At 40.7% G+C, this 23,017-nt stretch overlaps 1 protein-coding gene across 3 annotated transcripts in view; it reads right to left on the bottom strand.

The window, feature by feature from the left end:
• Positions 1-4,645: 4,645 nt before the first annotated feature.
• The window catches only part of arhgap21a (Rho GTPase activating protein 21a), an 81,646-nt gene continuing 63,274 nt past the window's right edge, over positions 4,646-23,017 (bottom strand). For all 3 annotated transcript variants that reach the window (XM_088001657.1, XM_014991989.2, XM_014991992.2), the window contains 17 exons: positions 20,890-21,033; positions 19,912-20,014; positions 19,407-19,443; positions 19,018-19,137; positions 17,916-18,215; positions 17,394-17,458; positions 17,154-17,302; positions 16,917-17,059; positions 15,940-16,098; positions 15,731-15,809; positions 15,584-15,657; positions 14,138-14,227; positions 13,926-14,051; positions 13,807-13,848; positions 13,198-13,303; positions 9,637-9,668; positions 4,646-7,684 (listed from right to left, as the gene is read on the bottom strand). In XM_088001657.1, coding sequence (XP_087857783.1) covers positions 6,206-7,684; positions 9,637-9,668; positions 13,198-13,303; positions 13,807-13,848; positions 13,926-14,051; positions 14,138-14,227; positions 15,584-15,657; positions 15,731-15,809; positions 15,940-16,098; positions 16,917-17,059; positions 17,154-17,302; positions 17,394-17,458; positions 17,916-18,215; positions 19,018-19,137; positions 19,407-19,443; positions 19,912-20,014; positions 20,890-21,033 — 3,248 coding nt within the window. In that variant the 3' untranslated portion in view covers positions 4,646-6,205. The remainder of the gene's footprint in view (positions 7,685-9,636; positions 9,669-13,197; positions 13,304-13,806; positions 13,849-13,925; positions 14,052-14,137; positions 14,228-15,583; positions 15,658-15,730; positions 15,810-15,939; positions 16,099-16,916; positions 17,060-17,153; positions 17,303-17,393; positions 17,459-17,915; positions 18,216-19,017; positions 19,138-19,406; positions 19,444-19,911; positions 20,015-20,889; positions 21,034-23,017) is intronic.

The raw sequence follows: 23,017 nt of genomic DNA, 5'->3' as shown, positions 1-23,017 counted from the left end.
GGTTGTTTTTCCAGACATTTATTGGTGTATTAAACTCTGTTACTCTGCTCTTGGCAGTTACTGGTTACCAGAGTAACCAGTAACTGACAGCTCCACTGCCCCCCTTTATCTGTTGCCGTTGGTAACTCTGGTATGTATCCACCTTATTCCTGAGGGGGCTTACCATACACATAATATAAGGAAAGACGCCTCATGGACCGCTCTCGCCTATTGTCGCTGAACTCATATATTATGGCTTCCCACTCAAAAATCTTTTCAGGAAGCTGTCAGCCGAGATCTTACCCGTCTGATTTAAGATGACAAATTAAAAAAAAGAAAACATAAAATAGGACATAGGTGTCCAAATACCAGGCATCAAGAATAGGTTAGGTGTCTTTCAAGTTTTAGGTGTTTCTCTGGCACAAAACATCTCAATTAATTTTGATGTTACCAGGACTTCATATGATCTGAATGCAGAATGAATGAGGTGGCACCTCAGCCATTTGATTCAAGTGTGTTTAACCAGTTCCACCAAAATGTTGAAGAACATAACCACTCAAGAATGGAGTCAGACGGCCCTTCTGGGATATGTACGTTAAAGTACTCACACAGCCAAAGTTGACAGTTATTTAAATTTTGATAATATAGTTTTTTATATTTTGGTTTTGAGTCATTCAAAGAATTGTTATTCATACCATTGAGCATGACCACAGTGACTGCCTGTCCTGGTTTGATCCTCAAACACTCTGATGGACAATCAAATTCTAACTGGGATCTCCACAGGTACGAATCGTGCTAAAGAGGTTGACATGTTGGATGCATGAATGTAAAGAAAACAAAACTTACGCTTTCTCTTCTTATCGGCCACCCTGACTTAAGGAGACGGCATGGTCAGCAGGTGACATGAATGCAGATATGGCTGATCTACGGGCGGGGGTGGGGAACGGAGAGATGACGGAGTGGGAGGAGAGGCAGCTGGAGAGGTGCTTCTGGGTCTTTTCTTCTTCTGAAAAGACTGAGAGGATGGGACAACAGGAGGAGAAACAGGAACAAGATCAAGCAGTATCACAGTCTCTTCCTGGTTCTCTGGTATCATCATTGGATGCTCCTCAGTAAGCATCCCAGGCTGCTCCTCAGCTATGGTCTCTGTCTGTTCAAAGATCAGGTTCTCAGCTCTTTACTTCTCTTCATCTGGCTTGCAACAGCAATAAATAACATAGACAGGAGGAAAGAAATGTGCCTGTACTGACGCAAGTTCATTTTTAATTCAAGTAAGTGACCTAGCTGCAATCAGTGCATTCAGACAGGATTCATAAACAAAACTTTAAAGATCATCACAGCCTGGGGGCACTGATGTTTTTAGGAACCCTCCAATTGTACAAAGTGGCAACAACAAGCATGACTATAAATACTATTATGTGACTTTATCACGGCTAATTAAACGTATTAAGCACAAATTGTAAATAAAGGTTTTAAAAAAATAGAATAGACTCGTGATCTTATTCGTTCCTAGGTCGTCAGTATCGGACGCTTAGGGAGCGGTACAGCATTCAATGAGAGAACCCTTCTCGTCAATTATTGACGCGAAGGGGTCAACATGTGACGCTGAGGGAACCTGCCCAAGCGTCAATATGTGACGAGTTGGGAGTGAGAATGTGTTGTGAGGAGGGTTCTACTTCCTGTTTCATCACTTCCTTCAGTCACACGTTCACATCTCCTCCTCAGAGTGATCTTATGTTCCTCTAGAACCTCCTGCAGAACAACATCTGCTGAAACAGAAGAAACAACAACTGAAGTAAAAATATTTAAAAATATTTAACAGCAGGGTTAACATCTGTTCCATATATGGAACAGATGGTTTAGCATCACATCATGTGATGTGATGCTAAATGATTGGATCAATCTTCAGAAACAGAATATTGTTATGTTGTCAGACAGCATATTTCTGCCTCAGATTTGTGCTAATTCCAGTTTTTATGCAATTAGCTGAGAACAGAGCCTCTTTAAAGCAAAACTATTTACAGCAGCTGGAAATACAGAGATTTAGTTGACAGGAAGATTTATACAACCTTGAATTTCCAAATCTCAACTAAAGACATTGTTGGGTAAAACTAATCATTGTTTTATCATTTTATTTGAATGTTTTATCTAAATGTGTTCAGTTACCTAACTGGCTCTGACCAGTTATTCTTTAAGGTTCTTTCTGTATCTATGATGTAATTTCCTACTCAAGGGGTCCATCTGTTCTGTTATCTCAGCATTGTTCCACTGAAGAAGGTCATCATAATAGAAGCCAATTCCCAAGGAGAGTTGAGCAGAGCTCACCAATCTTTGATCCTGAGCGGGTTAGAGGTTGTGGATCTCTCCCTTTGCAAAGGAAGGCATAAAAACCTCATTGGTCTTGTGTCTGGTTCTTTACAGGTCTTGAGCTAATTTTAAAAAGCCCAACAGACGACAGAAGAAGCTCTGATTGGACGTGTTCAGTCTCACCTGGAGCACAGCTGCTCTGATTGGCAGTCAGCAGTCCAGCTCCTGTTCTGGGTCGTTTCTCACACTGGGGGCAGGAGAAGGGTCCAGATGGAGCAGACTGGTCCCAGTAGGACCTGATGCATTTTCTGCAGAACCAGTGTCCACAGTTGGTAGAGACCGGATCCACCAGAACCTTCTGACACAAAGCACAGCAGGACGGCTGCTCCTCCTCACCAACGCTGCTCCTCTTCCTCCCTCTGCGAAGACATTTCTTCATCACTGAAACAGATCACTAACAACAGGCTGGAGCTGTCCTGGTACCAAAAGCTGAGTCAGAACAGAACCTCAGAGCATTGACGATCTCTGGTTTGAAGTATTTCATTCTGCTCTTATGATTGATCTTTCTTTGATTGTATTTGTCCGTCTGAAATCTTTATTCTGTCTGAGTAGAAAACTGTTTCCACCAGAGGCTCAAAGATCCTAATCTGGATTCCAGTGTAGAAACATGGATCATTCTTTAATGGTGGAACACCAGTAAACGGGATTCAGATCCAGTTTACATCTAAGCACTTTATAAAGAGCCTTATACTGTAACAGAGCATTATTTGAACATGATAGCAGTGCTAACAACAAGTTATTTAAATTTGTCTTATTTTTTGCTAAAGCTGACTTAATGATAACTCTTTGGACTTTTATTCTGTGTTCACTTTGTAGTTTAGTTACAGTCCGTCTTTATTGAGTCCAGTTCCTGTTTTAGATGGTCTGGCTCCTAAAATGCACTTGGTTCTGATTTCCATCTGGTTCTGCTCATTTTACCCGTTTCTGGGTTTATTTGTCACCAAAGACATTAAATAAATGATCTGTTGAGACCATTTGGTTTGTGTAAATAGCTAAAAATTTTGCAGAATTTACACACAATCTTCTTTGAGTAGGTAAAGATTTTAAAAGTCAAATACTTTAGCTAAAAAACTATTATAGAGTTGTGTTTTTTAAAGGACCTTTTTACATCTCAAAATATTTGAATTTACTGATAAATTTAGAGAAGAGATTTTCGTTTAGAATTGGTACCAAGGACCAGAAATCTGACCCAATTGTCTAAATAAATATATTAAAATGCTTTTTATTCAGGTGTTACATTGGGTGTTAACTATTTGATCATAAGACATTTATTTGAAGACATTTTTGGCTCTATTGTGAAGATATGATGTCTGAGGCCATCAGGTATGAAGATGGAGAGAGCAGGAAGATATGCAGCAAATGGTCCAAAACAGGAAATCAAACCCAGAACCTTCACTAATGACCTGACCTTTAACCTCCACTTTACCTTCTAAACCAGGGATACTTGAAGATCCACCGACACTTTTCAAAACATTAAAGGTCCATTTATTATAAATGGTCAACTCACAAGCCAGAAACTCTCATATTCAAAATTTCTTTTCACTCAGAACAATAATCAAAAAATGGAAACAAATGTGGAGTTTAAAAAATTAATCTGAGTGAGCACTGCTTTGTTTCTGTTGTTGAGGAAAGGCCTTTTCAAAATCCCACAAGAGATTAAAGAACGTCTCGAAAATGCATGAAATAATCAAAGCAAATAATTTAGGTAACATTATTTCAGTTTGTCTAGAGCATACAACTATGCATATGTAAGATATTTTATTAGTAATTTATTTCTGCAGGTCTATTTTGTTATAGGAAAGTATTGCAATATTCAAACCCGCAGAGCTGGACCACCAGACATATTTCGTCTTTACAGAATTACACTATTAAAAATATAAACAACTCATTGATATATCACCAGTAATATATCGATGGTCAAACTGACCATGGAGGTTAGCTTTTCACTTCTAAAAAATAAAGAAAATAGAGAAGAACATTTGCTCGTCCATTTCTCAATTTGAAGCATCAATTTTTCCCGCGGTCGCCATGATTGTCTGTGCGTTTATCTACCCGTTTTATTCTCCGACATTTTATTCATACTTTTGTAAGCAGAACTACAATCTACTGTGATTTAGTTCTTCCCGTGGACTTTGATTTTTATTTGTAAAACTGAGTGACGGACCGGACAAAACGGCACCGAGGTTCCCCAATAATGTTTATGATAATGGAGAAATTGAAAACACTTCCAAACTCTAGAAACCCTGTTAATGTGCAACAAGACAAATTAAGCAACAAAAATATGCAGGAAGACAGAATATATATTTAAGATTTTTATTTATTTCCAGTGTTTGTTGGGACGGGGGAGCACTGAACTCATGCTCTGCTGCAGCAAACATTCGTATCATACAGGTTTAAAACCCAGTTTATATATTTTTCCCCAGTTAAAGGCGCTGGTGCCTTTTACTGCACTTTAAAAACACAAGAAGGGCAAGAAAACAAAACGTCGTTGTAGATTTGACTGAAAACTGGATTTCTGGCTTAAAACAGTCCTGTGAATAACTTTATAAAAACGACTTTTAAAAAGAAAACAAAGGAGGCACTTTTCTTTTTTGAGATAAAAACAACTTGCACAAGTAAAAACAAACCTTTTTTTGGAAATAAAAACTAATGTACCAAAGAATTACATACGATAGCGTCAGCATTTCATCATTACCGTTTCATAGCCCGCTTTTTTAGGGATAAAACTATAACCATCCTCCAGTTGTCCCAGCTAATATCTGGCTGATGTTTATGTGCTGCGGAAATGAAACTTCCCGCAGTACGCAGCTCAGAAAGCAGCCGTCGGTACTCCTACGTACTTCAAGTACAAACAGAACAAAAACAGACAGTATTGTCACAAGCGTCTAGCATTAGCCCAGAAAGAGTGACGCTAGGGCTGGGCGAAATGGCGCAAAATAAGAGGGCTTTTATATGTACCAGGTCCGAATTTAATAGAACTTGTTTCCGCTTATCTAAAATTTGACAATTTATTTTTATTTCCCTTCTGTGACAGTTTTAGGGGTAGGGTATGATGTTTTAATTTAATTATGGGGGGGAGGAGTCATAATATTAGCAGAATAAAGGTGCAATTTTGCGTATGAATCGTCCCTTTAAAAATCTTTTAAATTATCATGATCTGACGTAAGCAGCTCAGTTTGTGTAGTACTTTAAATAAATCAATTGCACGATCGTTTCATAGTCCTGCTACTCAATAATTTGGTGCTAATGTGTTAAAAAGTGATTTCATTATTTGTAAAACAACATTTTAACAAAAATTGATACTTTATTCTCCTAATGTTACGACTTTATTTTGACAATATTCCAACTTTGTTGTGGCACAACTTTATTCTTATTTTAAAAATATCATAATTTTACCCTGACATTTAATCACGAAGTTGACCTAAATTCAAAAGTAAAAATAAATAGAAGTTGTAAAAACAAGATGGCGGCTTTGGGCGCGCTGACGTCACTATGAACCATGGAAACCCCAGGAGTGTATTGGTGAATAAAAAATTCCCATTTTCTAACAATAAAATGTTCAATAACCATAAATGGAGGAGTCGCCCAGCCCTAGGTGATACATTCTTCATACATGAGGAAGAACTGAACCATGTGATGAAGTAAAGACTCTCGGGTCGGTTCTGCAGGAGAAAGTTCACGATTCCTTTCCGTCTCGGTTCCAGTATGGCAGAGAACTTCATCTTTATTAGTTTAGTAACAATCATCAGAGCTTATACACAGTATGTACATTAGATACAGAAAGTATATTTTAGTATAAAAATATTGTGCTAAAATACACACATTTACGCCTGAACTCACTCTGGTCGGGTCTGTCCGTCTACAGGTACTGGTAAAACCGTGAGCGGGTCACCTGCGCTCCGGACAGCTTGTGCGGGTGAGCGTCTGATGTCGGCGCGGTTTTATTTGTGTCCCGCATCCCGCCGCCGTTAACCTGTTCTGCGGTCGCCAGCGGAGGTTTTTCCGGAGCTTCGGGATGATCGTCCTCCGGCTCAGCTTTGGGCGCTACCTCCGCGCCCGGTTCGGATCCGCAGAGCCGCTCATGGGTAATCCAGTCCCGGAAGGAAAGGTCCTGAGAGGAGCACCTGGGTTTGAGACGGTCCAGCGCCGACAGGTCGGCCGTCTGGTCGACGCCGCCCTGCTCCCGCCAGTCGTTAATGACCGCCAGGTCCGCGAAGTCTCTCTGCCCGCCCATGGTGTGCCTCCGCCGGATGTTCTTCTTCTTGCTCCGAGCGTCGGGCATCTGGCTCTTCGTGGCGAACATGTCGTCGGCGGACGATCGGATCCTGAACCTCAGCCGCTCTGTGATTTTCAGGTGCCAGGCCGGTTCGGCCCGCTCCGACTCGCTGCGTGAAGACGAGCTGATGCTGCTCGACGACCGGCCTTTCTTCATCACCTCCAAGACTCGAGACAACCGGCTGGAAGACTCGGCTCTCCCCTCCGTCCCCGCCGCGCCCTCCGCCGAGGAGTCGCTGTCGGTTTTATGCCGTAGCGACCACCGTCTGGACAGAGTGTCGCACTCGATCATGCGCTGCGTGGGGAAAAGGCGGCGCGCTTCCTGTTTCTGTGCGCCGGCGTTGGGTTTCTCCTGACTCTGTGTGGGGCGAGGCGTGGACTGGCCGCTGCCGCCTCCCGGCGCGAACACCGGGAACTCGCCTTCGCTGTCCGTCTCCATGGGTCGGCCCTCGCTGATGAGCTCGCTGCGCTCGTCGTCGGCTTCCTCCCCGCCCTGCAGCTCCGGACTCAGCACGCCGGACTCGGCGCCGGTCAGGAAGGTGATGGAGGAGGTGGTGGAGTAGTCGGAGGTGATTGAGCTCACCTCGGCTCCGGCCGACGCCGACAGGTCCAGGAAGGCTCCACCGGTCCACTTTTTGGGCCTTGATCTGGGGACGGACGCCCCGGAGCTCATGGTGCCGAGGTCAGAGGTGTTTTCCTCCAGCTGGGACAGTGGATCCGACAGGGAAATCTTCCTCTGCGCCGCCGTTTGGTCGCCGATGATTGGCAACGGTGAGGCCCGCCGGGGTGGAGTCTTCTCTTTCTGGAATAACGAGTTTCTGTGGATGGTTCTGCCATTCTCCTTCCTCTCCTCGGCTCTCAGTTTGTCGCCCTGCAGCGGGTGGTGGTTCGGCTTTTGTCCCGAAGGAATCTCCTTTCTGGAGAAGACCGCGTCCAGATCGTCGTCAGAGCTGCTAGGCTGCGGTTTCTCCCTTGACCTCCCCCTTTTGCGGCTGGCGGCAGCAAAGATGGAGGAGACCAGGAGGTCTCGGCTGCACTGGTCCTTCCCAGAACCCCAGGAACCCTGCAGTGAAAAATGGAGATCGGGCAAAGAAGAGGAGAAGAATACAAAAATGAAAAAAGTTCAACTTTGTAAAGACAAAGAGAAAAAAATCCCTCATTCCTTAAATCAGTACTCCACCTGCTCCAGAGACGCACCGATCAGAGAGAGAAAGAGGAACATTAGCGGCATCGTAGCAGGATGCACATCACTACTGTCGCCATGCAGCTTTACAGCAGATAAAGCAGAAGCTGCACAAGCACCACCATGAAGCTGAGCAGGAGAAGCGAAATGGAACAGCAGCGCCTCCTTTTAATCTCCACTGACGACTGAAATCCAGCTCACTGTGGCTTTTAATGTGGCAGGGAAACGGCCGTGTGCTCTAATATTATTTTATCAAGTCAGTTTTTATCTGTATTCTGCTAAATTACATCAACGAGGTCCTCCAGTTTTTACTATTTCACGCAAAATCAACAGTGAGTTTATTGCAAATTTTCTGCCAAATGTTAAAACATTGGATTAAAGTGATGCCAACTCCCACCTGCAGGTGGCAGTATTTCTTCCTTCTACTACACTGCTGCCTCACCTGATGTCAAGTTAATCAATATAGTATCAGAGTTATATTTACAGTCAAATGTAAACATAAATGTAGATAAATTTATTGGAAATAATTCTAAAACAGCACCAAATTTTTTTATTTTGTTTACAAAATAATTACAAAAACAATTATTTTAGTGTGTAATAGACAAAAATGTCTATTACACACATTATGCACCTGGCTAATCAGAGAAAAAAACATATTTAACAAAAAGTCCTCCAATTTAAATAAGGTTAATGTATAAAATAACAGCCAAACTTTATCAAAAATACACAGAATAAATTAATTACATTGTAACAATACAATAAAATTTAAAAAAATATTCCTGCTACATTTTCTGGATTTTAGTAAATAAAAATAATTTTGGTCACTAACGTTCAACAAGAAAAGTTTGATTTGATTTTATGTCAGACAGCGAGATTTTTTCTTCTTTTTATTAGCTGTATGAAAATATCTGGTTTAAACTGTTAATGTTTTCTAAATTTAGGCTTTTAATCCAACGTTAGGTTTCACTTTATTACAAAACTGTGCAGCTTAAAAATCAAATTCTTTCAAGGACTTTATACAGAAATCAAGCACTTTCCAAACCTTGAAAACACCGAAATGTAAAGCATTTCCAAGGATTTCAAGCACTCGTATGAATCCCGTTTCTTCCACTTTCTCCCTAACATGAATCTATATCACAATATCGTCTGCAAACACGATGATACTCCAGCAGGAAGTCCAGCTTCAGCTCCACCGTCTTCCTGTCTATCATGAATAGACGGAGCGTGAAGATAATCTCACCTCCCGCACACCTCACCACTGTCTCACTACACCACACTCAGAAATCTGAAGTGATGTTTCGCGGAACTAAGAAGATGAAAATGGAAATAAACGTATTTGCGGATCTAAAAAGGAGGAGAAATATGCAATAAATAAATTAGTATTGTTAAATAAAAAGCAGTGCAATGTTTCTGTAAGTTTTATTGCATCAACTGGGTCAGGAACAGCAGATCTCTCCTCTTATGTAATAACGTTTACTGTATATTGTCCCTGTTTAAATAAAATAAATCGTATTAACAGTATACTTAATATTCTTATTTATGATGTTTCACTCCTCGATATTACTAATTAGGATTCTCTCACTTAAACATCTTTGCCATCATAGGCAGATTTATTTCTTTAATTTAGCTTTTAACTCAATTTTTTGTGGCATAATAACAGAAACTTGCTCTTGTTATTCAGTGAAAACGTGAAACTTGATGTTTTTTATTCAGATCAAATAAGGATTTCTTAAAAGCAGAGCCAGCGATTCCAGGCTGTGAAACCTTCAAAGCGATTTTCATGCGATTTCCTTCCTGTAATCCTAAACGACCAGCGACCTGGACACACTCACCTTTGATTTAGCTGAGTCACTAGTTGGTGAATCTGTTGGGGGGAAAAATAAGAGCAAAATGACACGTTAGATGATCTTACATGAGAATAAATAACACAAAAGAGGAGGTGCAACACTGGGGAACGGATTAAGAAGAAATAAAATGTTATGTTGATGAGTGAGAGCATGGAAAGGATGAGGTGGGAGGAGATTAGACGAGACCGATGAGCAGACAAGAGGCCATGCAAGCAGACAAACAGGTGAGCTCCATGTTACACCTGAACGGGACGTCTGAATGACACACCTGAACGTGAAAACGATGATGAGAGAAACATTAGTAGTGAACAGCAGCAGATAATGTGCCATGCAAAGAAGATGATGACAGTTAGAGGAAAGGACACTGATCTTTTTTGGCTGAACTTTAATAATAATTAACCCAGAAATCAGTTTGTTGTGTCAATGTCAAAAAATGAAACGGTAGACGGTTTCTAATAACTTGAACAGATCAGGATCAGTCTATAGGCTATATAAAACCTCTTCATTACATTTCTGCTCAAAATCTGCATTAGATTATGAGATTTTAGTCTGGTCAGTTCTGCTTATTTTGAGCTGTTTTCTTGTTGTTGGCCATGCCCCCCAATTCAACATTTACACTCGCACGGAAAATGGCTGCAAACAGGTGTGCAATTACACAACCGTACATCTTTGAAAAGCAGAAGTTTAGCCTCCTGCACAACCCACAAGAATTCAGGTTTCTGAATAGTAAGTCAACTGGTCTTTTCCAGCAGTCATGATACAGTGATTCCATCGGTAATACTAGCTGACCAAAGGTGTTGAAGCTCTGCTCGGGTTGCTAGGTAACGGGGCTGAGTTCCACTCGGGTTGCTAGGTAACGGCATAATGCGGCTTAGCAATCAGGACGTTTTTGAAATGGCTAATTTTCCAGACACCAAGACATTAATTAGCTTTTTTTTTAAAAGCTTGGGCTGATTGCAGAAGCAGTGGAAACACAAATGAAAGTACAAAAAGTATATAATTTATGCATATTTAAGTATATTTGGTGTTTTAAGTATTAAAATAGGCAATTATAAGTTTTCTTAAAGGGGGTTCAACTATTTCATCCTATGGTAGTAAATTTACACATCTATCAGATATGACGTGTAACAGGCCAACTAGTGAATAGAAGTTATGCTACTCTGAAATTTTGGTACTGCAATAAAAGACAATACAATTCTTATGTTTTTTACACACATTTGCCAGTGAAACTTTACAGGACATAAAGTTTGAACAGTAACTGACCTGCTAACAGAGCAGGCGATTCAGCGCGACACAATTTTGAGGTGAGATGAAACGAGACACAAATACGACAAAGATGGCGACTGAAATAAAAGAAAAAGTGACAGGGGGGTCACAGAGGGGCTAGCTATATGAGAAGAGAGGACGCTACATGAGAGAGATGAGTGTGGGTGAGGGAACCTATGGTCAGTGATTACCTCATAATAATCATTTCCAGCTTTAAAATTTGTGTTTCGTAGCCGAGCCCCCCTCCGCTCCCCTTACATACAGTACAGATGAGGGTAAATATGTGCAGGTAGGAACCATACCATGCTATCTCTCCTGCAGGCCAGCTTGTAAGACAGTGAGGAGAGACAGCGGAGAGCCTTTCAGACAGCAGCACCGGCCTGCGTTAGGTAAACTCTGACAGAAAACCCGCAACACCGGGGGACTGTACCGTGTCGCCGCTCTGCTTCCCCCCCAGGGTTTGTTGCTTTATCTCTTTTTTTAAAGCTTTGCCTCATCTTTCTGGGGTTTAAAACACCTGCGGGTTCCTGCAGACTAGGCAGCTACAGTGCCGGCAACAATCCTCCTTCTTCCTACAGTTCCAGCTGTTCATTACAGAGTCCATCAGAGACATCACGGCGTGATAGACTCCGCCCACTTGGCCTGTGTCAAGATCAGTATGTGTGAATGCTGGGAAAGCCGTTAGGACACCCGACAGAGCCTCACTAGAGACAGAGGGATCAGAGGTCGCCTTTTACTGTGAAAACATCTGCACTGATGTGGAAAGAACATGCCGAGTTAGTGCAACAGTAGGCAGGGGGATCAGGGGAGGGGAGCACAGCCCAGGTCAACATCACATCTTTTATCCTTTTACTTTACCAACAACATCAGCGCCCTGCAGGAAGTATCTACACACCTTGAACATTGTCATGCGTTGCGTTTTAGAGAGATTTTAGGTGGTAGATCAACACAAAGTAGCATATTGTTCAACCATTTTAATTTTCGACACAGCTAGAACTTGAACTACTTGGACGATACAACCGGAAATATCAAGATACAAGCGTTTCATATCAGTCACTACCAATAGTTATTGATTATTCTTTTGTTTTAAATATCTGAAATACTGAAAATGGGAAAAACATGGGGTGAAAACCTTTCCCATTTTCACTCCACGTTGTTTTCTATTTTAAGCAGTTATGAGGCAGAGTGGCAAAACCTTAAATTGTTGCTGCACAAGTTACTCAAATGGTTGTTGCTAGGTAACCAAAAAAATGAGGGAGTTGCTAGGTAACCAAAAAATGTGTGAGTTGCTAGGTAACCAAAGAATGAGTGAGTTAGTTGATTGCACCAATTTAGGATTCAGCATTCCAGCGTTCATACCACCTTTTCTTGTTTGTGGTACGAAATTTGGACTTAGGTCCCAGATTAAGAAATCTAATAAATAAATAATAAATAAATAAATAATAAAATAACTTATGTGATTATTATATTTTTAAAAAAGTGTGTGTGCAAATAACTTATGAGACAAAGTTGGCTGTGAGAGCTGAAGTTTTTTATCTGCCTACATCTCCCAGAATGCTGTGTGGTTTTGGATTGTAATTCAGTGAAATCAGGCGTACTTCCTGTTTCAATATGGCCGCTCCTCGCATCAACAGTAATAAAATGTCATGGCAAAATGTTTACTTTATAAGACACAAATGCAAAAGAGTTTCTAAAGTCAATGTTATATGTAGCGCCTGCAAGTCTAAACTGAAAGAAATTAATGTTAGCTTATGTTTGTAAAAGGCAGTGCTAACAACGTTTATGGGCGTCTCCATGTTGAAATTATGACTTTTAAACTGAAATGCTGAATTAAAACCAAAACATAAAAAAAAAAAAAATCAACATCTCTAGAAGATAAAATCAAAGTTACAACTGAATTTATTTTACAGTAACTATGAAGAATCATGTTGATGTAACAAAAAACAAAGCGTGAGCTGCTAGGTTTAAAAAATATATATATATTTTTTCTGCACTTTAGCCTTAAGAGCTACTTTGTGTTGCTCTATCACATAAAATCCCAATAGTACAGATAAAAAAAAGTTCAAGGAGTATAAATAATTTTGCAAAGTGTATCAAGAAAATCCAGTAAAACAGGAAACAGCAATTTGTTTGCATCCGTTTTAGAGACGCAGATAAATTGCAGAAGCCAAAGAAGCGAAGGGAGAAGCTCGGGGAGAAGCTGCGCCGTCAACAATATCGATTTAAACGCTTTGGGCCGGGACAGAGGACGGCTCGCCCGCGGCGGGGGAAACGCGTTACCTGATACGTCGCCCTGCGACGTGCCAGTGCGGCCGATGTTGGTGAGCAGGTGGTCGATGTTGGGGACGGGCTGAGACTCGATGGCGCTCTCTTCGTGGGAAACGGTCTGAAAGAGCAGAGCGAAGTTTGACCGCAGTTATCCATACGGAAATGAAATGACAAACTACCACACATTTAAACAACAAAAAACTATTTTTAGACAACGTAAAGAGCAAAAGGCTCCGTTTCACTACATGTTTATATCAAATTAATCTTTTTTTAAATGTATTTCATAATACATTACTTTTCTCCTTATCAAATGTTAAGATATTACATAATATTGTAATGAATCTGATTTCCTACTGGTATGAATAAACACAAAAAAAACTATTATTACCATACGGTGCCCTCCACACTTCAACAGAGAATAGAAATAAAGTTGTAATAAAACGATAATAAAGTCACAATGATAGAAGAGTCATTTTATAATACATGGAAAATAATCCAAAATTTAAATGAGGAATACTGTGAAGTTTTACTCTTGTATCAGTTTTACAAATAAAAACCTTCATGTTTTAACTAAATGTTTCTCACTGAACTGCCTTCACATCCTGAACGGCGTTAACTCACCACTGGTTCTCCGTTCCCATCGTCAGTGAAAAACCAGTCGTACTGAAAGGAAACAAGACGCTATGAAAGCCAAACTTCCAGTTTTTAATGTTTAAAAGGACGAAGGATGAGCGGCTCACGTTCTGAATGAGCGTCTCCACTATCTTGTACTGGTCGGGCATGTGGGTCACCATGTGGGTCATGTTGTCGTCGGTGGTGCGCACCAGCGTGGGGCCGAACACGATGGCCAGGTTCCTCGGCTCCATCTGACAGCGGAAACCAGAGGCGGGTTTACAGTCTAAACTACGTCTAAAGCTAAATTAAAAAGGTGTGGAAGTTATGAGGTGGTAACCTTGTTTTTCTCTGAGTTCTCAGCTACAGTTTTCAGATGAGCTGAGAGGAACTTCAGCGTCTCGTAGTGATGATCCGGGAGCTCATGGAGCTGCACAAAATATACAAATATGACAATTTCTAGATTTCCAAAGGATGGACGGATGGAAAGTTGGATAAATAGTTAATTGTATGAATAAAAAGTTAGTTGGACAGATGGGAAGATGGATGGATGGATGGACAGATGGGAAGATGGATGGATGGATGGATAGACAGATGGGAAGATGGATGGATGGATGGACAGATGGGAAGATGGATGGATGGATGGATAGACAGATGGGAAGATGGATGGATGGTTTAGATCAGGGGTCCCCAAACTACGGCCCGCGGGCCGGATCCGGCCCGCCACGTCATTTGTCCGGCCCCCTGAACAATGCTGGATCCGGCCCGCCTCCTCATACCAGAGAGCATTCAGTGTTTTTTTTCATATATTGTATTTTCCGGTTTATATGTGGTTTTTTCTTCAACCACCAGGGGGCTTTTGAGCAGAAGTGAAACTAACTTTCCCTCAATGGAATACATACTAGTCAGTCCCAGTCACCGTTTCACTCACGGTTTTTTCCATTTGCATTCTGGGTAAAAATCTATCTAAAAGCGCGAATGTGTCGTCGCGCTCCCCCCCGCTCGACAGTTTCAAAGACAGAACAGCCTCCCCCCCCGTCGACAAGAATTTTCTAAGATTTCTTTCTACAAAACCTGAGACCGGCCCCCGACTACAGAAAGGAACAGCTATGTGGCCCTCGCAGGAAAAAGTTTGGGGACCCCTGGTTTAGATGGTTGGTTGGACGGTCGGTCGGATGGATGGATGGACGGACGGTTGGATGGAAAAAGGATGGATGGTTTGTTGGATGGACAGATGGAAGATTGGAAAGAGGTTTGTCAGATGAATGGATGGATGGTTGTTGGATGTTAGATGGATGGACAGACGGATGGTTGGATGGATGATTGGAAAGAGGTTGGATGGATGGATGGATGGATGGATGGTTTAGATGGTTGGTTGGACGTCGGTCGGATGGACAGACAGACGGACGGACGGTTGGATGGACAGATGGATGATTGGAAAGAGGTTGGATGGATGGATGGATGGTTGTTGGATGTTAGATGGATGGACGGACGGTTGGACAGATGGATGGTTGGATGGATGAAAACAGGATGGATGGACGGAAAGATGGATGGATGGATGGATGGACAGATGGATGAAAACAGGATGGATGGACAGAAAGATGGATGGATGGAAAGATGGATGGATGGATGGTTAGTCGAATGAATCCTGACCCAGTCTGACCGGTTCTGGCCAGTTCTGACAGAACCAGCCGACCCAGAGTTCTACAGTGAAACTGTACATTGAAACAGATCCCTGAAAACCTTGTTCTTGTATTCTGAGGTGAGTTTCATGAGTTTTGCTCACCAGCCTCTTGAGCACCTTCAGTCTCTCCACTGGATCTTCTATCCTGTTGGCTTCTATAAAATCTGCGTACCTGTCTGCAGGGAGAACAGTCTGTTATAACTGCAGTTCACCCCTTCGGCCACCAGGTGGGGCGCAGAACCAGCTCACCGTTGGTGAACAGTGGCTCAGGAAGCTTTCGAAAGAAGGACTTCAGTAAGCTGCTGATCACATTGAGGTCCCTCCATTTCTGCAAGAGAAACGATCCAAAATATTGATTTCTTTATCCTGAGGGTCAATAAGTGGCAGGTGTTACCCTAACCTAACAAGGACGGAGCCCTGCAGGTGTTCTAGGATTCAGATCGATGAAGGACACTTACGTCATCCTGGATATCGATGTCGCCCATTCCCTTGTTATTGAGCTCCTCCTGCATGTTGGAGATGGCAGCATTATTCCCAGGGACCCTGTAGATGCCCGTGTACTCCAGGCCTCTCTCCTCCACCAGCTTACAGCAAACCTCCACGATCAGAGGCACAAACTGGAGGACAGAGAAGAAAACACATAAAAAAACTGATATGACCTCACCTTTAGGTGCTTAATAGACAAATGAACAGCACAACGCTCATTTGATTCAAACACATTTTATATATGAAACCAGATTCTTACATTCATTTTATAAAAGGACAAATGGGTGTTACGTTCTCACTGTCTGATATCAGATTGGGTCCAAAAACGGATGGTTGGAAAGTTAGTTGGATGGATGGATGGATGGAAGGAAGCAGATTTTGATCCTTAAAGCTGACCTATTATTCCTCCTTGAACAGACTGGGATCGGTTTATGGCCGATACAAAATATGTTAATTATATTTTTTACACAAAATCAATGTTAAATAATCAGATGTTGTTCTGCTCCGTTCTGCCTATTGTGAACTCCTTTCAGAATGAGTTGTTTAGGGCGTGCTGTCTCTTTAAATCCAAATAAGCTGCTGTTGGCCACGCCCCCCAAATGGCTACAAACAGAAGCTCAGTTATACAACCGCACATCTTTGAAAAGCAGAAGCTGGATCGTGAGTCAACCACAGCAGCCATAAACCAGCTGACCAAATGTTCCGGAAGCTCAGCTTTGGTTGCTAGGTGACGGGTGAAACTCTCCTTTGGTTGCTAGGTAACGGGGAAGTGCCTACTGATTTGTGACTTTGCAAAGGCTCATTTTCCAAACGCCAAAAAACACGAACTTACTGCCAGAAGCAGCTGGGTGTGTTTTTTTAAGGAGCTTGTTGAGGATGGAGACTGAAGTATTTATTGGAGCATGTTCTAAAGAGCGTTTGGAGCCAACTGTGGACAGACTGGCCTCACCTTGTTGGTCTGAGCTGGAGGACAGTCATCCAGTCTGACTCCAAATGTGACTCCAGGAGACGGCTTCTTCTCAAACGGTTTTCTCATCAGCCCAGGGATGCCTTTCCTCCATGTCCCCTTGTCTTTGGGAGGGCTGGTGTCATCTGCACACAGTGAGTAGCATCAGCACATACTGAACCCTGGCGCTTTTTTAGTCTGGCTGAATGGAAACCGTGACTTAAAGGGGAAGTTTCCCACCTTTGTGGATTCCCTTCCTCTCCTGCTCTGGTTTGGGTGAGTGCGGACTCATTGCTTTGGTCTCTCCTTTGCCCCCCAGCAGCGTCTGTCTGATGCTGAGCGACTGGCGCGACGCCCTGGGCGACGGCTCGGTCTTACTGCCTGTCGGACTGAAGGAAACCATCAAATTAATGACAAACTGAGATTTCAGTTCAGATCGAAAGGCTCTAACCACCAAAGACGTCTCTGTTGTCTCCTCACCTCATCAAGGTGTTGTACTCCTTGATCCTCCGACTGATGAGGTCATGGCTGGTGAAAGCCGCGTTCTAAATGAAAGAGAAGAAGAAAATAAGATGCAGCAGTTTAGAGCTGCAACTAACGATTATTTTAGCAATTGATTATTATTGTCCAATTTTTTTATACCAGAATCAGTTTGTTTTTCGTGCTTTCTTTTCTAAAAAACGAAATTACAAGTCACAGGAAATATTTTTAAAAGTGGCTTTTGTTTTAATAATCCCTTCTGTGAGTTTTACAGATTAAGGCCAGGCTGTGAGAATTTTTGTGTCACTCGGAAACCCAAAAAGTTTGTTGGTGGAAAATAATAATAAAAAAATCCAGATTTTCCAAAAACTAAACCTTCAAATTAAAAATCAATTGATTGAATTCAGTTCCTTCAGAAGTGCATTCACTGCATCACTTTAACATTTTTAGATGGAGATTGCTGCACCAACTCAAGGCCAAACATGCAAACAGTGATGATCTCAGCAAAGGATGAAGATGAACCTCCTCATCCAGGTTGCTGCTCTCCTGTATGACTCGGATCCAGGCCAGCATGTCCTCCCGGTCCTCCGCCTGGAACAGGTACTCGCAGTCCGACGTGGTCAGCCTCAGGACGTTTTTGCGCTTCGTGTCGCTGTAGGAGATGTCGATCAGGCAGGCCTTGATGCTAATCTGCAGCGGCTCCTCTATGGTCTGGCAGCTGGCGTGGGCCTGGCCCTCCTTCTTGTCTTTGTACAGGCAGAGGTAGTGGCCTCTCAGCACGGCATACATCTGTTTCCACTGCCGGTTTCCTCCTCCGACTCGCTGCAGAGGGAAAACATTGACTTCATAGTGTACCCAAAACAGTCGGCTGTTACTGTCAATATAACTACAGTAGATCAGGTGTGTGTTTCCTGCAGGTTTCACCAACTCAGATTAAAGACTTTTTAAGACCTCGAAAGACCTTAAAAGTCTTTAGACTTAGACTTTTTAAGGTCTTAAAAAGTCTTAATTCATTATTATTTTTAGAACTATTATGACCTGCATCATGACAAATGTATTAGGGCTACAACTAACAATTATTTTAGTAATCTGTCAACTATTCTGATGATTAATCAATTAATTGTATTCTACAGTTTTTTCCTTTAACCACTTAAGTCTCTTTTAAACAATATTAGGTATTTAAAATGCAAATAATAAATAATCCAATGCCGTTTTTAACTAAAAATTAAACTTTTTACTGTTTAAAATTCAACAAGATATAATTCTTTAAGTAAATCTGAACAGGGTGGAGCTAAAACTGCCACTTGAGGAGTTTTGGCTAAAACATATTTACAACAGTGTTTTAATCTGAAATGCACAATGTATAAATTTTTGTACGAGTTTTGTTTAATTATTTTCTTTCAGTAAATGATCTTTTTGAGTCTAAATATTCCAGTTAAAGTTTAATCAATAACTAAATTAGTTCATGATTATTTCAGACCTAATACATATATACTTTTATTTGATCTATTTATTTTTTTTAATATTTGTCAAAATTTGCATTTACACCTCATAGTTAGTTAGCTAGCAAGAGCATATTGGCAGATAGCTACCTCCATCTTTATTGTGCAGAGAGAATACACACCTTTCCCTTATCTGCATGAAGCTGCTTCAGATGTAGCAAACCCTCCTTGGTGGCGTCGCAGAAGACGTCTGATGAGGAATCTCGTCTGGACCCAGAATCTTCTGATGACCTGTCTACAGCCTGAAACATAAAAAATAAATAAAATACTAACAAACATGCAAAATCTGGCCAAGTTAGCAAACATTTTTATAAAAGAAAAACGATAACATATTACCTTTCCTATCAATGATTTACTTGGCGTTGACTATATATCTGTCTGTGTTTTTCATAATATATTCACATTGCAGTAGGAGAACATTAATCTTGTGGGTGTGAACTAAAAGACTGATAAACTACAGAGAAAGACATGCGGATAAGCAGGTTATGTAAGGACAGACGGGAAAACGTACCTTCCTCAAACCTTTCAGTCCAGGAAGCAGAGACCTCCTGAGTGCAAGAGACAAAACATGAAATTTTAGGAGACTTGAAAGAGCTGCTGCATTTTCAGTGGTTTGGAGTTCTGTTTGTTGAAGCTGTGTTGGTGGTTCAGACAAACATCAACGTCTCTCTAGAGTGCAAGTGAAGCCTGAGCAAACAAACACTAAAATCCAGAGAGTTTGATTATATTTAAGGAGGCCAAAATGGCTTGGTTACTGTTGCTGCTGGGAGATTTAAGAGCCGAACACTCACAACAAATAACAAGACATTAGTTGTTTTCATTTTACAGCCAGACAACTGGACATCACTTAAACTGGATGGTGAATTTCAATTCGATCAACGTTTATCTTTAGTCACATGTTGATTCTGTGACTTAAGACATTTAAATCAAAGAAAAAAAACTTTTTATTAATCTATCATAAATGTACAAGTGTAGGAATGGGGTTAAATTTCACTCAGACAGTGGCTGTAACTCACCCTCTGCTCTCCTCATGGTAATTATCGATGCCTTCATCGTATGATTTGGACCGCTCAGATTTGGTACCAGAGTCTGACCCGATAACTGAGAGATGAAGAGAATCTATAAAAGAAATGGACACAAATATATTAAACATTCATTTATTTTAAACAAGATATTTAAATTAGAGATGCAAGTTATCGATTAATGAGTTGATCTAAAGTTGATTAATCTTATCAAGCGATTGGAGCCATTTTCTTAAAAGTCCAAGATTTATTTTGTATCAAGAGAGCTAATCGTCTGACATAAAGGTTTAAATTCTTCGTAATATACTGAATTTAAATAAAAACTAACATTACTTTTTCAGCCGTACTAAATACTGGCTGTGGTCTCAATTACATTATTAAACTTAAAGAGATTTTATGAAATATTACAAAACCAGAGCAAAATATGTGAAGCACTAAATTCCCAGTGAACATAGAGTTTTTTTAAAATATAAAATTACTGTCTGTGGTGTGGTATTAATGTTAAAACATCGCTCATTAACTCACGACCGCTTTTCTGTCGTCACATCATCCTCGCCTTCGAAGCAAATTTGTGATTTTTGGTTGATAAACTGACGTTGCTCCGTCATGTAGCGCTACTAATGTGAAACTTAAGGAGCTAATCGAGTGTTTATATTTTAAAACAGAACCGCATTAAGTGAATTTTGAATCCAACGACGGACTCTGTTAGGACAGTTCCTCTTTCCCGTTCCGTTAAGCTCCGCCATCTTTGTTTCTGTCTGTGTCTAAGAATGAACAACGGCTCAGCTCAAGGAGGACCAGCGGCGCCCTCTGCTGGACGGCGGTCAAACTACAACACTAACGACAGATCTAAGCGGACGTTATTAGTTAATCTATTGGAACTAATTTTCATTTAATAAACCATTAATCGATAATTAATCATTAGTAGATTAATGTTTGCTGTCCTAATTTAAATCAATCCGTTGACAGTACCTTGATCGTGTGACAGGTGGCGTCGTATGAGAGGAGAGGAAGACGTGGGGCTGGGTGGGATGGTGGTGATGAGGGGAGTTGAGATCACCCCGGACGCGGGAATGTGCATGCTGTCCTGGTCGATGCTCGGGCTGGACGGTTCGTCTGAGGACACAAATCAGGGCCCAGAGGTTGAGAGAAAAGAGGCGAATTTCCCTCGTAAATCAGAAATCAGAACCAGAATCACGGGTTTGTAGAAGAAACAACATGAGGCAGTCAAACAGACAGAGGAATGTTAACAGAGGCTGGAAATGTGACTGAAGGATTAAAGAATGTTCTGGTTTAGTCAGTGGTTTCGATCCATAATCAGGATCTGGGATGGAAACTGAATTTACAAGTTTTAATGTTTTGCTTTGGGTTTTTATTGGACTTGGAGCCAAAAAACATCTGCGAATGCTAAACCTCAGCATAAAACATCGTTTCTGTGTGTCACCAGTCAGAGTTATTTATAGATGAAATGTGTGTTGCTTTAATTATACATGAATAACACGATTAATCCACTGTTGAGGCATGTATTACACAGCTTTAGCCAGTATTTTACAGCTACAAACAACACGCAAAGATTCAATTACCATTTCAACTATTTTATCCAGAACTCAACCACCCTCAAAAACTAAAATAACCGGCTGAATCAAAGATAAAAAAACAAACATTGAAATCAAACATTAAATACGTTTAAAAATGTAAATAAAAAATAACTTGCTAAAAATAAGTTTAAAAAGGTATATACAAATATTATTAAAAGGTAATGTAAAAAAAATAAAAACCTGTCAAATCTAAAACAAAAAAATATTAATTTAATATTAATATTTAATAACATTTAGAGATTGTACTAAAAATAATTTTTTTTAAAAACTAGCAAAATGGCAAATGTGTTGATTAATTTAACAATAACATTCAGCATTGGGGGATCAGACTAAAAGCTTTAAAAAGTAGCAACAATACAAATATATAGTAAATTATATATATATGAGTATTTACTAAAGAATAAATGAATATTTGTTAATTTAACCATTTAATAATTTAACATCGACAATCCTGTTAAAAATTATGACTTTAAAAACTTACAAAAATGAAAAAAAAAAATCACTCTGACTTGTCAAATTTAACACATAAATAAAGAAATAAGTTGAAGAAACAGTTGATCAACCTAAAAGTGATTGTTTGAGTTATACTAAACACATTAATCCCACACATTTCTCCTGTGTTGGATTCGATAATAAACTTGTAACTGACCTGACTGGAAAAAGAAAGTTTATGTTCTCACTGCGGAAGAACAAAGATTTATATTTTTTATTAAAGTCTCATTTATTCCTCTCCAGACTTTCTGCAATCCAGGAGTTTAAATACCAGCACAAAGCTTAACTCTCACCTCACCTGACGCCTCAACTTTAATAAAAACATTAACAGGCGGCAATAAATGCAGCGATAAGAGCCAGCACGGCAAAAACAAAACGAAGCAGACAGACGAAGCAGTCAGCGTGACGTTTCTGCCCGATAAGCTGCCAGACGGCTTCACTTTTACATGAGCAGCCAGTCGGCGTTAAATCATCCAGTGTCATAAAGGCCGATAGGAGCCGTCAGCAGGATGGCACGCCCGAAGAGCAAAGGAGGAAATAACCACAGAGGACAAATATGTCAGGAATGAATCATATCTGGGTCAGAGAGGCCGGGCGATCACAGAGATCAAATATCAATAACTTTACGCCAAATTAAGGAGCAAAACAGACCAGTAAATATTCTGAGGAATAATGTTTTTTTTTTGCTGATTTCTTGGTTCCCATGGCTGTAGAGTAAATATGAAACCAAAACCAGGAAAACACCACAAACTGGAGCCAATAACGAGCCTGGATGATAATTTGTTATGTTTGGCAGCAACTCTGACTTTATAAAAAGACTTTTTGTTTTTCTAGCAGGGAAGGTTTTTTAATTTCTCCACTTTGATAAGCAAATCTAGACGGGAGACAAAAGAATGTCTCCAGTTTTCTTATCTAAATTTAAACAAATTTCTCAGAAAATATGTAAAACAGCCAGCACACGAGGATCACTTATCTGAGTTTTCAAAAAGTTCCTATGGATGATGATGGAT

The sequence above is a fragment of the Poecilia mexicana genome, unplaced genomic scaffold (genome assembly GCF_051168715.1).
Source record: "Poecilia mexicana isolate PSO_F unplaced genomic scaffold, ASM5116871v1 scaffold_20, whole genome shotgun sequence".
NCBI classification, from domain to species: domain Eukaryota; kingdom Metazoa; phylum Chordata; class Actinopteri; order Cyprinodontiformes; family Poeciliidae; genus Poecilia; species Poecilia mexicana.
The sequence above is the reverse complement of the archived record's forward strand: the minus strand, read 5'-3'. Positions and strand labels throughout refer to the sequence as shown.